The 16,286-nt window shown below is 39.0% G+C and overlaps 1 protein-coding gene across 3 annotated transcripts in view; it reads right to left on the bottom strand.

Moving 5' to 3' along the window:
- Window positions 1-16,286, bottom strand: part of LOC311432293 (uncharacterized protein) — a 239,213-nt gene that overhangs the window by 113,038 nt on the left and 109,889 nt on the right. Inside the window, exon 3 of one of the 3 annotated variants that reach the window (XM_084510557.1) lies at window positions 14,301-15,874. The exons of the other annotated variants lie outside the window; for them this stretch is intronic. Within the exon in view, the coding sequence (XP_084366683.1) occupies window positions 15,689-15,874 (186 nt within the window). The 3' untranslated portion in view covers window positions 14,301-15,688. Of the gene's footprint in view, window positions 1-14,300; window positions 15,875-16,286 lie in introns of those variants that run through there. 3 annotated transcript variants of the gene reach the window in all.

Here is a 16,286-nt window from a genome sequence, read left to right as displayed (position 1 = left end):
CACAAGATCTGTCAGAATACATTGATGTGTATGAAGATATGTTCATCACTAAAATAATCTTTCATTGGCAAAGGAAAGAGATCCCCCGAACCTTTAAAATTATTAAAGGGACGGATGAAAGGGACAACAAGCGTAGCTCTATTTAGTCATAACAGGAGCTTTTCAAAACCATTGGTACTTTGAAACAACAAAGAGGAATGCCAATAATTCTGAGAAACCTTACAAAATACTTCACTCACTGCCTCCTACCTTCTCAAGTATTCTGGATAATCACATCTTCGAAGTGAACCTGATTTCAGCCTCTGCTCATTATCATAAGCAGGACTTATTGGTAGATTGGTAGCAGACAAAGATGAAAGGAGACAAGAAGAGTTTTCAGGCCCTTCTGCATGGTAAGCAGTAGCAGGTGTCTAACAGGTAAGAGAAATGAGCAAGATGCATGAGTTTGTGTGGGTTTTTTGTTTGTTTTGTTGTTTTTGTTTGTTTGTTTTTTATATATGCACAAAAAACTTGTGCATCCTGAAGCATTATCAACTGGTAAATTTGTAAATTTCCTGCTGAGGACATCAAGGCAAACAGGAGCTTTCATGTCTACTACTAGTGGAGCAAGGGAGGAAAAGAAGAGAAATCAGGTATAATGTTTTTAAGATTTCAGTCCATTCAAGCTTCCTCTTGTAAGACTTTTTGTTATCAGGAACCCTAGTTATAATTTGTCATTGAGAAAGAGTTGGCAAATCTTTCCATAATTCCACCTGGATATTGCAAACCTGTCAAAAGGAACCTCCAGAAATATAGGATAGGTGCTCTCTTTGTTTAGGTTTTATCATATCCCGTCATTTACACTGAGAAAGTAAGCAAGCTATTGAGTGTCAAAACTTGGGACTTCATTTCAACATCTCTAAAGCAAGAAAGGACTGGGAGAAGAACCAACACACAGTTTTGAGAAGATTTCTGATCTCCAGTTTAAACTTAGTCTTGTCCTACTTGCCAAAAGGAACATGCCTGAGGAATAAATAAATAAATAAACATTATCAAGTGTTTGTTAGAGATCCCACCTCCCTCTGTGGAAGATTCATGAATTGCAAATTCCCACAAAGCTTTAGAGCACAGTTTCTCTTGCTCACTCTTCAAGAACTATCACTAGCACCAAAACTGCCATCACACTAGTCTCCTACTTTATTTGAAGTCATGATGGGACAGATGACCTCCAGTAGGAGGAGATGAAGTAGGAAGTAGAAGAGGAAAGTTTGCCCTTGCAAGGATGCCCCTCCAACGACCCTCAGAAGGGGTCTTAAAAGTTTTCCTGAAATACTCCTGAAGGCAGTGCAACCAACTTTATTTAGTGCAAGACTGAAATGCTCACCATAAATTGCACTCTGCTCCTAAGCAATAGAGGCAATGAAAGCATCCATGTGAACTTGACAAACATACAACAAAATACCGGGTGAGAAATCTGCCAGAGCCACACAGTGATGACCAAGTTAAAAAAAGAAAACACATCACGACACACCACTACCTGTTTCCAGGAGTAGCAGGAGGGAACCCTGAAGAGGCAACCTCTCAGATATACTAATATAGGATGTTACTAGAAGACACAGCTCTACCCAGGGTCAAATAAAAGGAAGTATAGCTGAATGATTTATGCCAAGGGTTGAGAGAAAAGGAAGAGATAAGGGCACTGTCTATAGTAAGTGTAGGGGGGAGGATTGTATGTGTAGTAGCTGAGGAGACCATCTTCTGGCCTTCAGGGCTCCTGCATAGCTACAGCACAATCAAAACTTATCATAATGAACGCCTCAGGAACATGATTTTTGACCGACAATAAAGACAAGGGACATATAGTTGCAGAGACAGAACTTAGAGACTACATTAACTCTAAGAATTAGATAGATGAGAAATGTCACCAAACAAGTTCACAATGAAGCCCAGGAAAGCTGTGGAAGCAAACATACAGATCGTTCATTAAGTATAACATGAAAAGCATAAAAAGAGTGAAAAATACAGAGCTGGCACAAAATACAACGTACAAAAATTTAAACAAATGTAACAAATAAGAACAATATAGAAAAGCCATGACAAAGTTCATAGGAAAGGCTTTGCATATGGAATCAAATCTAATAACTCTGACAAGAAAATTATACCTTGCCTTGCATACCAAGGGAAAACACACAGCAGCAAGAAAGCAAGCAGTCCCAGAAGATGAAATATTTTATGCATATGACAAAACTAAAAAGAATGAGAGTGGTTTTAAATCACAGACTACTATCAACACCAAGGACATGTTTGTGTGTAGCAGGCACAAAATAGATAACACAAGTAAATGGCTCCAGAGGCAGCAAGGGAGATCAGAATTACATCTTCACCTTTTTGCTAGAAAGAGCCAGGGAAATAAAACACAACACAGAACAGTATAAATATCTGATTGAGAGCACAGCTACCACACCATGGGACCATATGCATGCTATCCACATAAAAGCAACTGTTATCTGAAAAATATAAGCATTATAACACACATCTTTCCCCCCAAAAAAACATTAAGTCAGTTCAATGGTTATTTAACTTCATAAGCTGTAAAGCCATCCTCTGAAGTGTTCAACTTTGCAAATTGTGCTGCAGTCTTCTAGCAGTCAGAAACTGTCGTGTCTCATTGAGTCTCATTGACAGCTGTGCTAAAAAGCTATCCCTGTCCTGAAATTCTTGGGAGTGAGGAAATGGAACCAGCCAGCATTCATAGCTTCCATACCAGGGTCACTTCTTCTGAGGAAATTAAGAATCACCTAAATGGAAACAAGAGGGCTCACCAAGAGTTAAACTCATGTCACACTATTGTAATCTTAATCAAGAGTGGGAAGTTGTGCATAGGAAGTACAGCAAACAGACAGAGAGGACTTTAAGGCAAAGCCACCACTAGTAGAATTACAAGAAAAAAAATAAAGGGATATATAGCTGACTTATATAAGACACTCTCGTAAGAGAAAAACAGCATCCAAACCAAAAGGAATTCCTAAACAAAACAAGCTTCAGAACACTTCAAGGTAACAGCTGGACAAAACCCACCTGATCCCACCCCAAAAGTTATATCAATTCCACCTCCATAATCACCAGACACTGCAGAAAATCTTCACACAAGAACATTTTAAGTCTCAAGGTGATTTGAAAAATACTTCAGTGTCACACACAGTGAGACAAAACACTTTGTCTGTGTTCTTAAAAAAAAATCTCAAAAGAACGTAGGAGTTGCTCTGAAATAGAAGCATTTCTCCGGAGGACCTAAAGAGATAAGTGGGTTCCCCAGACATGGCCACGAGTGTTGAGCCCTGCTGCAGAATCGTGGGATGTGCTGGGATGTGCAGATTAAGCAATGGGCTCCAGACATGCCATGACATGCCGCAGAATTTCAGGCAAAGTAGGAATCACCTGTTTCACTACAAAAAGCACACAATAACATCATTATCACAGGCTATTATCTAGACAACTGGGAACTAAAAAAACCTGTCAGACATTACCTCAGTGACCACTGTAATCAAGGCAATGGACCATTTGCTCAGCCATGATATCTGAAAGCATGAAGTATCATTAGAGTAAACTGGGTTCCCTTGTCTGTGTGTGATTTACCTGTAAAGGGGAAGTCAGGCATATCACACATCATTTCCATAATACAGAAGTCAGTCAAACGACAAAACGGAGTAGGCAGTTAAAGTTGTTATGGCTATTCAAGACAAGAAAGAAAATGTGTGGCAAGCCATTTTTAATGGAAGAAGCTGATAACACTCATTCTTCTGGTGCTGCAGTGTTTTCGGCAGCTCCTGTGTGACAGCAACACATGTCCTCTGCCATCTGCCAAACATGCACAACAGTTTGTGCAGCTCTAAGATGTGCAGGAACAACCCTCCTAAATACAGCAGGAGAAAGGTGAATTGCCAAAAAGTTTAAGCTATTACCAAAAAAAAAAAAAAAAAAAAAAAAAAGGTAAATATCAAGTTTACATAAATAGAACAACATAGATCTTTCTACTTGTAACAGGACATTAAGCTGTTTGTGGATACAGAGGATTCATCCTACATTCTTCATATTGTTTTTGACAGATGCATCAGAGGAGACAAGTTTACCAATATGCAAGGCCTATGGCAGAACAACGCATAGCACTGAGATTATTTTTTCCTGGAAGCACTTGATAAAAGCATGAGGAAGCGTAAAGCAAAAGAGAGAGCCTGGTTGTTAAACTGCTTTGGCTGTCTCCCTTTTAGCATTTTAACATTGAATATAATCAACAAGAGCTGCATGTGATCTGATAAGGTGAAAAGAGGAAAATAATTTTAGGTCAGGAATTGGAGTTTATTGTAGAAGCATATGATTATTTTCTGTCCACAACTTCCATAAAACTCAAAAAAAAATTTGGTATCTCTCCACTTAAGTGTGTAGAGTCACCCTTTGATGCATACACTACCTAACAACATGCAAACATGCTGATGCTTTATTTACCCAACTACCTTGCACACAGTCTCACTGGATATTAACACATGAAGATGGACAATATACTTAATTACAGCAGGAGCTAGATGATGTGATCCCAAATTCAAGCCTTGGGCTGTGTGAGGATGTGCCCTCAATGTGCCACTTGTACAAATACAAAGGCAGTGCTGTTAGCACATGGTTACCAGCCCAAGTCTTGCACATTGTAGCAGAACTGGGGCAAGCCAGCCTGCTCTCAGCAATATGCACTGGGGGTAGCATGCTGGATGACAGTGAAGCAATTTGCTGTGTTTTACCAAAATGCCAACATGCTATCAAATGCTTTTTTTCCTTCTTCTCTCTCTTGTAAAACACTAAACCACAGAAACATTATGACTGCATGTCTGATTGTTGCAAGAGCATCAGCAAGTACCTTTGAAGTGTCATAATCTGTAATTTTAACCTGTGATACATCTTCAAACAATAGACTGCAACATCCCCTTATGGGCAGAAGATGTTTTCCTTACACATTATCTTCGGTCAGGGAGACTTCTCCTCCAAGACAATTTCAACACGTGAACTAACTCACACTAACAGAGATCAGAGTTATAAAGCATATCGCAGAGGATCTGTATTTACAGCCAGCTAGATAAAGTCTAGCACAGATGGTAACAGCTAGGACACCTGACGTTACAGATGATAGCATGTCCTTAAATAAATTCCATTATGCCCAGGTACGTATTGAGCCCCAGTTGTTTCAGATAACTAAGTGACTTTTCTGCCACATGTACTTTGATACTTAAGCAAAGCAGGCTGAATTACAGACAAAATGCCATTTTTCTCTTTCAATTTTGCCTCCCCTTCTCCATTTCTTTACATGCATTATGGAATATGAAAAGCATATACAATAAACCACTATCAAGCTTTCAATGCTCTGTTCACTGGGACGCAAGTGGGATTTCATTCACATTCAGTAGCACTATGTAGGGATCAGACTCAATTAAACTGCTCATGCTTTTTAGAATTCTCTATAGCTTTTCTCTGGGAGAATTATTACAATGCAATCAGACCACATCCTTACAAAGAAGGTAGTCCAGAAACAAGAATATGCCATGCTGCGTTTCTAAATTACCACAAGCAGCTGAGTAAGCAACATATTAGCTGAACAGGAAGCCAAGCATGTTTGAAAATACAATTACTGCAATGTTAATGTGTCACTGTCACAGGTCTGGACTTCAGAGTTGCCTTTACAAAGGGAAATGAGCAAAACTGATAACTATAAAATGCAATGGGTGGGAAACAGATAGTCGCTGGCAGGGGTGGTGGCAGAGAATTTTACTTGTCGCTGAGATGTTTTTATAACTTTTTTTTTTTTTTTTTTTTTTTTTTACAAGCTGAGAAAACATCAAGTAAAACCACATAGACAAGAACATGTTCGATGCTTTGGATTCTCCCCTGCAAATTTTCCCTATGCGATCGTCTATATACATTAGAAAGAATCTATAGATCTTCCAAAGCGTGGTTTTAATAAGCTGAAATATGTACCAAAGAGCAGGCGTAGAAGTACTTTATGATTTAGTGCTTCTGCCTCCTTGTGGTAGAGACTGGGATGACCTCCCTCAGGAGCTAGCTGCAAATGCAGCTGTCGGCTCTGACAAACACAGGAGTGCTGGCTCTCCTACATCATATAATGTAGCTTACAGCTACCGTTTATTTTATTTTATTTTATTTTATTTTATTTTATTTTATTTTATTTTATTTTATTTTATTTTATTTTATTTTATGAGTGATAAACCACAACAAGTTGCAGGACAGAGAAGCAAGAAAAGCTCTCTGCAAAGTTTGTGATGTTTCCTCCTCCTCTCAAGCCTGTTCATAGCATCTCGGAAGGCACCAGATTTCAACGAAAGGGGAGAGAAGCTAAGCAGCGTCCCACCTCTCACCCACATGCCTTACCCTAAACGTCTCTAGAACCTTCTGATTCCTGACTTTATCTCACATGTCCTTCATAAACATTGCGGGAATTAATGGCTTTGACATAGAAAGCCTGAAGCTGCTTGTGACTTGGTTTGTGCAATGCTTACTTTTCTTCTTGCTGTATTAACACAAGAGCACTACATTGTGGTGGTGGATTATTGTCACACTGCAGCAGGTGCTGGCAGAACTGGTCAGCCCGAAATGTAAAGGCTATTCTCTATAACTTAACATAATCATCACTTTGGGGACACAATGTGAACTTAAGTGACAAAAGAATGACTGCACCAATTCAGAGTAAAGGTCCAAGTGGGCCCTATCCTCCTCCAGAGATGAAGGGTAGCTGCTGCTTCATGAAAAGGTACAAGAAACACCACAAGCCTGGAGTGGTATTTCTCCAGAGTCGATAATCCCAAATTCTGACCTCAGATTTCAGAGCCAAGAGTTAGGTACACATCATTATGTTGAATATCCTTCAGTAGGCTTTTTTATTATTATTATTAAAGCTTTAAGCACGTTGAACTTATCCACACTCTCTGCATCCACAAGGCTGTGCAGCAGTAAGCCCCCTCCATGTCCTTTACTCATTTCACCAGAACAATCTCCCTTTTGCTCACTACCTTCCAGGCTCCTAAGAAACAGTGGAGAAGACGGATTCTCTACTAGTTCCACCCCCCCCCCCCCCCAGCCTTCTGACTCCGTACACTCCTGCTAACCTTCTTTCATGTTACATTTTTCTCCAACTAAAGCAGCCTAATATACTTGATCTTTGCTGAGGTAGAAGTGTTCCCTACTCCTGATCAAATTTAATAGCTTCCTATAATTCCATTGTATCCTGTAGAGATAGAGTAAAGTAGAAAGAATAGAAAAAGATTGCAAGCAGTTTTCAAGAAGCCAGCAGACCCTGGTTTTATGCAACGACAGTGACATCAGCAGTTTTGTTCTCCAGTCCTTCCCCCTTAACCCTAATATACTGTTACTTTCTATTTTCAGAGGACTGCATGTCATAATTCCACTGACACTCTCAAGCAGGAAAAAGATTAGGACCTTCATGTACGTAACCTGGCATATTTTCTCTTCATCTCACTCATCCCATGCATTTCTCTGTGCCTCTCCATAACTGAGACCCACTTCAACTTTTCTCAGTTCCATTGAGCCTACTGTGCATTTTTGATTTGTTAGAACTACTGTGGGAAAAGGTAATATATTTGTACGTTTTCCAACTTAATTTTAATCCATAAAAGGACCTTTCAACTTGACTTATGAGGATTTAGTGAGTTTTCTGATTTATTTTAGGCACCTTCAGCCAGTTCTAATGTTGAAACCCATGTTGCAGGACCCATGCCACTTTTAACTAGGAGTCTATCAATGCCTTGATGGAGCTCAGGTGGGTGTTCACTTTCCCTGAAGAGATGCCCTTATGTCAGTTCTAGACGACAAAAGATTGTTTTAAACATTTTTTCCTTGCTGATTTCAAGTGCAATGTATCATACTACTGCCTCTTAAGGATAATGGCTTTATATTCAACATCTCCAAGATAAAAGTGAAGAAGTATAAGACTGAGCTGGAAGTTTGGTAGCTTCATGACTGAATTTATATGTGGTTCTTAAGCCCCACTGATACTGCTGGTTTTATTATATTCAGAAACCAATCTGGAATGGTTCTGAAGAAAGATCACATTAAGGACAATATGGGAAAAACAGCAAAAGAGTCCAAGTTGATTCTGCAGATGCTTTACTCTATAGGCAAGTATTTAGAGGATTTTAAAAAGATAGCTTTTATTTTGACTTACTTCTTTCTTTCTGAAGATTGACCAGAAAAACTGCAGCATTAAACATAAGGAACTGAAGCAATTCTGGCACAACAGTAACCACCTGGCTGTGGCATGAGAAGACTCCAGTTCAAACTTTCCGTACCAGTCAAAATACATGGATTTTTATTTCTTGTACTTCTTAGTGCAGCTCTTTCAGATACTTTGCACCGTTATAGACAAGATTTCTTACTCATGCCTGTGCAGCAAAAGCTGCCACTCTTGTTTAGTGACTATAGAACTTCTCAGATCCTACCTCCTGGGAAATAATGTCACAGAAGAAACAAGATCAAGGAGAAGTTAGGAGGAGACTCCAGACTTCAAAAAGAGTAAAACTTAAGATAAAATAAGTATGTACTTCAGAATGCAATTTAGTTATTTGAATAACAAACTGGAAACAAAGGCTGCCAGGCTATTGTGCTGTGATAAAAGACTTGGGCCTGGGTACTAGAACTGAACACAAGTAGCCAAAGGGCATGGAAAGCCTTTCGTTCTGAGCTGGCTGTTTATGCTGGCCTAAATAGCAAACAGCATTATTTTCACTTATTTTGGAAAAGTAGTTTTGGAAAATTAAGTGTTTTGGCACAACATTCCTAGATAAAAATCAACATGGAGAAAATCATACAAACATGAGATGACAAGCCAGCTCAGATAATGCTTCACAATCCACGCTTTGTCAATATGCAGCAACTAGATACCAGCATTGTCCCGTCACACAGGACAAGGAACGCACGTGACTGCAGCTCAGAATTAACGTGTTTATTTTGCCAAGTGGCGAACTAACCCTAGGATTTGCATTTCCCCAGTCCTAAAGAAGCATGAGATCTCATGAGTAACTCCTGTGGTGTCCTATTCTAGTCAATTCATACTTGTAATTTTCATTATCAAATACCCACAGTATGCTTCACTTGTAAGACAAACTCCTCCTTCAGAGGTTTGGGTAGCATACAGAGGTGTGTTACATCCTTTAAGGGAGATAATTTTCTTGTAGCTTTGTTTTCCAAAGGAATCCAAACAAAGCTTGCCGGCCTATTGCATAGTGTCCTACTACAAGGACTAAGTATTCTTCAATTTTCTCCTTGTATGGTCTATTTTCAGTTCAATACAACTGGATTTCCACTGAGACCATAACATCATCTGTTTATGTATTCTGTCAAGTGTTCCCAAGACCTACTTCAATTGTTTTTCTAAGTGTAGGGCCTCTGCTGTAGGTCCTCAAATAAAGTGCGTGCAATATTGATCAAAATCCTACTCTCGCTCCATGCAAGATTCAATATATTCCTATTAGATAGATACAAGCAGAGCCTGATCTCTAGCAGGATAAGCAAGCTCTGTACTGCAGGAGACAGAGCTCAGTTGTTCAAAGTGGCTCAGAGTTTTGTCTAGTCTTTGGAGACCCATCTAAAAGTCACTGGAAGGATTAATGGCATTTTTTCCCCACTCCCTACAGTCAGCCACAGCTATGGAGGCACACTGCATAATGCTGCTTACTATTTTCACTGTTCACAAAGAACAAAAACAAATTCTGTGTGCCTGAAGTCAGAACATTGCCATACTTTGCCAGATTATCATTCTTCTTCCACAAGCTCTGGATGGGTAGGTTAGCCACCTCCACAACATTATAGCTTTCCCTTCTTAATTTTGCAACTATACAGTTAATATCTGCGTTTAACCTGCGCATGCTAAAGAATTCAAATCAGTCTTAGCCATTGAGACACTATCACTCATTCATTGCAGCTCAGGTGCTTTCCCATTTGAGCACCTTTCACACTTACTAGCAAAGAAAACACCAAGACTTAATTTTGTTAGAGCCAAGTCTTTCTGACATTGTTGCTCACAACACTGTGTTTCCATTGAAGCCTCCAGGATTTCTAGATTCGCTACTTCAGCCTTTTCAAAAGCTTGTTTTACATTTTTCCTTCATTTTTGAAGCCTTGATTCAAGTTTGTACTCCCATGCAAATTTTTCCCTGCCACATTAATAATCATCTTTCAGAACCCCATAGCTGAAAAAGGAAACACAGTGGATTTATAACAAAGTCTAAGCAAAGCTTATACAGAATTGCATTATCCAGTCCTTTGCCTACATTATCCCCGTTTCATCTTCTTTCTTAGAAGAGCTGAATATTTCATTTAGAGCAGACTTAGGGTTCTGGCCTGATATTACTGCAAGTTTTTTGCAGGCCCTTGGCTTTTTAAACAATCATTTCTTCCCAAATGTGCAAAAGATTGGTGCTTATTAAAATATACCAGTCAAAACTGATTGCCCACTTCCTTGTCAGTGTGATGTTTACCCTACAATGTGTTCCCAGACAGCAGCAGAACTACTGCGTACCAAAGGTGATCATCATGCACTTAAAAGCAATTCTTCAGTAAGGTACAGGACTACTTATAGGATTAGTGTAATGCAAGCTTTAGTGAATTTGAGTAAGCTGAACTGGCTTCTGTGAGGAACATTTCAAGATTCCTTTACAAGTTTTCTCTAGATCTAAAAAGCTGATCATCAGGATGGCATGGGATCTCTAGATATGCTGGGAGAAGTATCAGCTTGAAGCTCACGCTAAATGCAATTGTCCACAAAGTCCCACTGTCTTTCCAGCACCATATTCACTAACCAGTGGATAACTTTCACTGTTAACAAAAAACGGGAAAAAAAAAAAAAGTAAACTCAAAGTTAAAAGTACTTTTTGGTTTCAAATATCAACATAGCACAACTGAACAAAAGAGGCACACTTGTACAATCAAGATCTTACTCAGGAGGTAAGTAAGGTACATCCTAAAACATGAAGACCTGCATCCTGATGCATCTGAATTTTACCAGCATTCAATGGCTATTTGAGCACATGTAGAGCCATCCAGGGGAAAGTAGAGCTCACAAACTGCTGAAGTAAAACTGAAATGCTGAGATCTCTAATACAGAAAGATTCTTAGCCAAGACTAACCCCCTAAAAACAAAGAGCTTCTAGAAAGTAGAAAGAGTCCACATTCAGGAAACAACCTGGGTCAAACAGACCAATACTGAAGAGAGAACCTCTCTTTGTTGACAGAGTTAACCTGAATTGGATCTGTTGAGGAACTGGACCATATGTTCAAGAGGTATTTTCCATCGCCAGTTTTTATGATTCATACATAGACTGCAATTTCACTGCTACAGGGTAAATACATTTTAAATTAGACTATATAAAGAAGCTCTAAAGTTGCCATGACAGTTGCAGCAAAATGCCTTGCCGTTTCTCATTACAAAGCATAACCTATCTTTACAGCCAAATTAGATTTCTCAGCTATTCCCCAAAATGTAGCCTGCAGATCTGTTTTTGTTGATCCACTAATTGTTTCTTTCAGATTTGCACGGTTAATTATCAAACAGAACAACCATCATTTAGGTCATTAAAACAATCCATCAGCCATCTTTGTTCTCCTTCATGTGAAAGATAGGAAAGGTGAAAGGTTTGAGAGAACACTTTGTCAGGAGCTCATTTAGCAAACGCAGACAAACAAACAGCTCTGTGCCACCAGCCCTGATCTGACAGTCTTCCCTAACCATCCTCACAAAATGAAGCTGGACCTGTCCTTGGACACAGCTCAAGGACAGCTGTTTCTCCTCTGAAGGTTAGCCATACTCCACTGCGAGTGTTTGCTCTGGAAGGCAATCAACCCTTTTGTTAGAGCAGCTGATGGTAGATCCAGCGGTGGTCTCTTGGTTGCATTTCCTTTCCAGGTTTAAGGCTTCAGGAGCATGAAGGATGAGAGGCACAAAGAGCAGAGTCCATCTGTTACTTCTAACTAATAGGACAGAGGGGCAAAAGTCACCTAAAAATAACTTAAACTCTTTTGCTCCCACCTATCTTCCAATCTTTAAAAACGTTGGAACACAGCAAGGGGGGGAACAGTAGTACACATGTAGGCTGCAACTTGTCATGCTAATTATCATTTGCATCAAATTGATTACATTAACCAGCAAGCAGCATTTTAAAAAATCTTTATGAACTGCTCTCTCCAACAACAATTAAATTTCAAGTAGGAAAAATCATGATGAATTACTAACAATTGTTAAATCATCCACCAGCAGCTTCTTTTCCTTTTAAACTCTCATAGCAAAGTCAAAATCAAGAAGCCTACATTACAAGATACCAAACAAGACATTTAGTAGAGCATGAGAAGAGAGGTTAGTCTGTAAAATTTGTCCATCTTTGCTATTATTCAGCATGTACACACTGGGGATACCACAGACAGAGTAATGGAGAGATCCCACTGTGAGATTATGTGCCACTCCAACCAATGTTGTTCGTAGTTTACCTGACCAGGTCTGACCTTAAAGAATATTCAGGAATAATGTTGTGATGCACAGCAAGAAAATAGTTTCCTTAAAAAAAAACTAAAATTTTCAAGTTCTGAACTCAACTGATCTAATAAAGAATTTTGGTCAAATTCACCAGTGTAGCCATATAAACAACATGAAGCCTGATGGTGAATGTACATGTCTCTTGCAGATGATTGACTTGAATTGAATTATTCCCTAGGCCCTGGTATGAGCTCATCCCTTAACCAGAAAATCTGCACAGGAGAAAGAGCTTAGCCTCTTTCTTGAAAGAACACAGACACCAGCCACCAAGACTTTCTGTCTCAATGTTAGGAAATCCATAACATCATTGTCCCCCATGAATTGCCTGGTGTCTAGCATGGGGTGATCTCATGCCTTCCCTTGGAGCAGCATTACTAGTCTCTCTTCTACCAGGCTCTTCCAGAGCTGGATTTTCTGTGTGAACTGTAAGGTTCAAGAAACTTGCACTTTTTCCTCTCTGCAAATACTGGTCGAAGAGGCCAAGCTATAGGGGAGCAGTAAAGAGAAGTCACAAAGAGAATATTGAGAAGCTTTGTTTGCTAAGAAACAAACTAAAAAGTTATAAGAAAGAACATTTCTGGGTGTTATGAAATAGAACCTGCAGTTTTGAAGTGGGGTTGCCAAAGGAGGCAGGGCAGCTTTCAGCAACTACACAGAATGTGACACAAAAAGTGAAAATCTTTGACTTTATTAATTTTAAATGCAGTTTCTGCAGAGCCCTTCAGTTTCAGTCTTTTTAAATCTTATAAAATTCTCCCAGTAAAGAAAATAGCTGAGTGGCAAAGTGTAGCTGACAGACACTTTTTGGAAAGTTTTTGTGTATATAGAAGTCATCACAAATGCTGTTACTTTCCCTCACCCCTAGGACAAAGTTCTCTTTGCAAACTTGAGCAAACTGAGCACACATTTTGTATAGCCCACTCACTTCGTGTTTGTCAAAAAATAAGTAGAAAAGGTTAGATGTATAGAAATAAAAAAAAAATATGACAGCTGTTTGAAAACATTAAAAAAAAAAACACTTTCCTGCATGCTCATTTTAAGATTAACCAAGTTATAAATGGAAGCTTCTGAACCTCAGCTTGAAAGTGCAATTAAATACCAGTGCTATCTCCAACTTTGACTAACAACATTTTCTGAGAAGGAAACCAGTATATTTTCTTCTCACTCTTGAAGAGGAGAAAAATGTTACAATACTGTGTCTTGGAGTCCTTATGTTTCCATAAGGATTATACTTCAAATTTAATGTTTAAATATTATAATTTGAAGAAATTTCTGAACTTTGAATCCTTGGGTCACTGCTGATATAGCACACATACAGGAAACTGGCTGAGATGGAGGAGTTAAGTGAACAGACCAATTAGACAAAGAAGCATCTGGTTTAAAAAAAGTAATGCAAATGAAACTTCAGATAAGAAGGTCTTGAAGATTTTAACATAATTAGCTTACCAAGATTTAGATCTCCATAATTTCTGCAAAACATGTACTTGCCAGACTAGGACTGTAATGCTAGATTCATGTAGGTGTTGTGTAACGTGAATTAATGCCTAAATCTCATATTTAGAGTTTTATATTTGTGTGTCCATATGCAATGGATCAATGGAGACACACGTGTCCATACACATATTTATTAAAAATATACAATTTGTACGTATGCAAATTATACAAAACAATGTATTTTAATACAAATATACATATTTATTAATTACAGACAATACACCATAAATCTGTGATGTACATAACATTGCATATACTAGGCATGTAATAATGAGCAAAATTGCAGTACTGACCACAGACATATGATTTTTTTTTTTCAGTCCTCTTGTGAACTTACAACAGTATTAATTCTTTTATATATCTTGCCTTGCAACAAGGCTTTCACTAGTTAGCCTTACTTCTGCAAGGCACTGCCTCCACCTCATACTTAGGTTTAATGAATCAAAGGTTAAGTCTAACTGAGGCTTGTTGACATTCAGCAGGTCTGTCTGACAGCAAGTCAAAAAAACCCTGAACAGGAATTCACTTTTTTCATTCCACTTGATTTTATTCCACATGCTTACCCAACTGTGATTAAAAAAAAAAAAAAATACATAACTAGGAGTCAAAGTGCTGTAAGAACTGCCCTCAGTTGCTGTAAGACTATTATAAAGTAGGGCATTGAGGTATGTTTTGTTCTGAAAAGATGTATTACAAAAAGGAGGGCTTTAGGGATTTTTATACTCACGATTTATCGCAAAACTGACAAATTTCCCTCATTAACTCTGATTAAACCCACTGAATTTTGCTACAGTTTTTTGGTTACATGCCAAGTGCCAGGAGGCAGCAACATATTTCTGTGGCTTGGGTTGTCTGGTCTGTTTCTGGAAGTTTGCCAGATCTCATCTGACCTTTATAACAGGGTTTAACCCTAGTAGTTGGATCAAGTCATTCTTGTTAAGATGAACAGACCGGAGCAGCTCAAACCTAGGTCAGTAGTGAAGAAGCATCATTGCCATTTGACAGCTGTTCAGTGGCTTCTGGGAAAGAGTGTTGGTGTTCTCAGTACATTTTCTAGTGGACAAGCACTTAACCTAAAGTTTACTGACACAGTCTGCAATGCTCAGCTGAAAGGCAAACTGCTGAGTCAGCAGGGAGACAGTGACTTTCTCGATACTTTTTTTTTTTTCTCAAGTCAAACTTGAGGCACCACAGGAAAACAAGCAAACAGAAGGAGATCGGAACAGCTGAATATGAGAATATTTACAGTATTTGAAATCAGGCATCTTCCACTAGTGAAAAAGGAAAAGTCACTTCACAGGAACAGATCTTTTGAGCCACTGCTTGTGTTCAGTTAACATGCCAGATACCCTAAAGGAAACTCACCCATCTTCCTGCTCTAACAAGTGATGAATTCTACCTGCAGGTCCCTTTTGTTTTGCATACAACCAGGCTGCAACAGTCTCAGCTACTGCTGCTGCTTCTGCCTGAGCCATTTCAATGGCTACCAGCAGCCACAGCCAGGATGGCTTCCTAAAACTACATGAACACACTACTCCTGTACTAACTAACATTAATTCTGATAAGTAATGAATAACATTTATTTTGGCTTCATGCACTAATGGAGAAACTACTGAACTAATGTCTGCATATAATTGTGTTCTTATCAGATTGGATTAAGAAAGGATTCTTCACCAAGAGAATGGCCAGGCACTGGAACAGGCTCCTCGGGGAAGTGGTTGTAGCACTGGGCCTGCTGGAGCTCAAAAAACACTTGGACAAGGCTGTCAGACATGGCTTGATTGATGCTCCATACATGCAGTCCTGTATGGAGCCAGAAGTTGAACTTCGTGATCCTTGCAGTTCCCTTCCAACTCTGAATATTCTATGATTAAGCTATTACCGCTCCAGTACACATGCAGGAAGAATACAAAGCCAAAAACAAGGCAAAGGGAAGGGAAAGAGAAGTGTGAGGAAGGTTGGCAGTAATGAGGAGTAAACAAGAAAGATTAAAGTCCTATATGCACTGAAATCTCTGACCTGCAATTCAATGAAACAGCTACCACAATAAACTAGAACATCAATCCTCATATTCTTCCTTCTTGGTTGGAATTTCTGTTATCTCAGTCATGAAGTTGTACAATAAGCTACCACACACAGTGTTAAGAGTTAGTCTATTTAAAATTTAGATCATACACCAAGTGGTTATCAACATCCCCTGTCTGTTCCAAGTCCT

This window comes from Aythya ferina (genome assembly GCF_964211825.1).
Source record: "Aythya ferina genome assembly, chromosome: 2".
Classification (NCBI taxonomy): Eukaryota; Metazoa; Chordata; class Aves; order Anseriformes; family Anatidae; genus Aythya; species Aythya ferina.
Note: the sequence above shows the minus strand (reverse complement) of the source record. Positions and strands in the feature narration are given on the sequence as shown.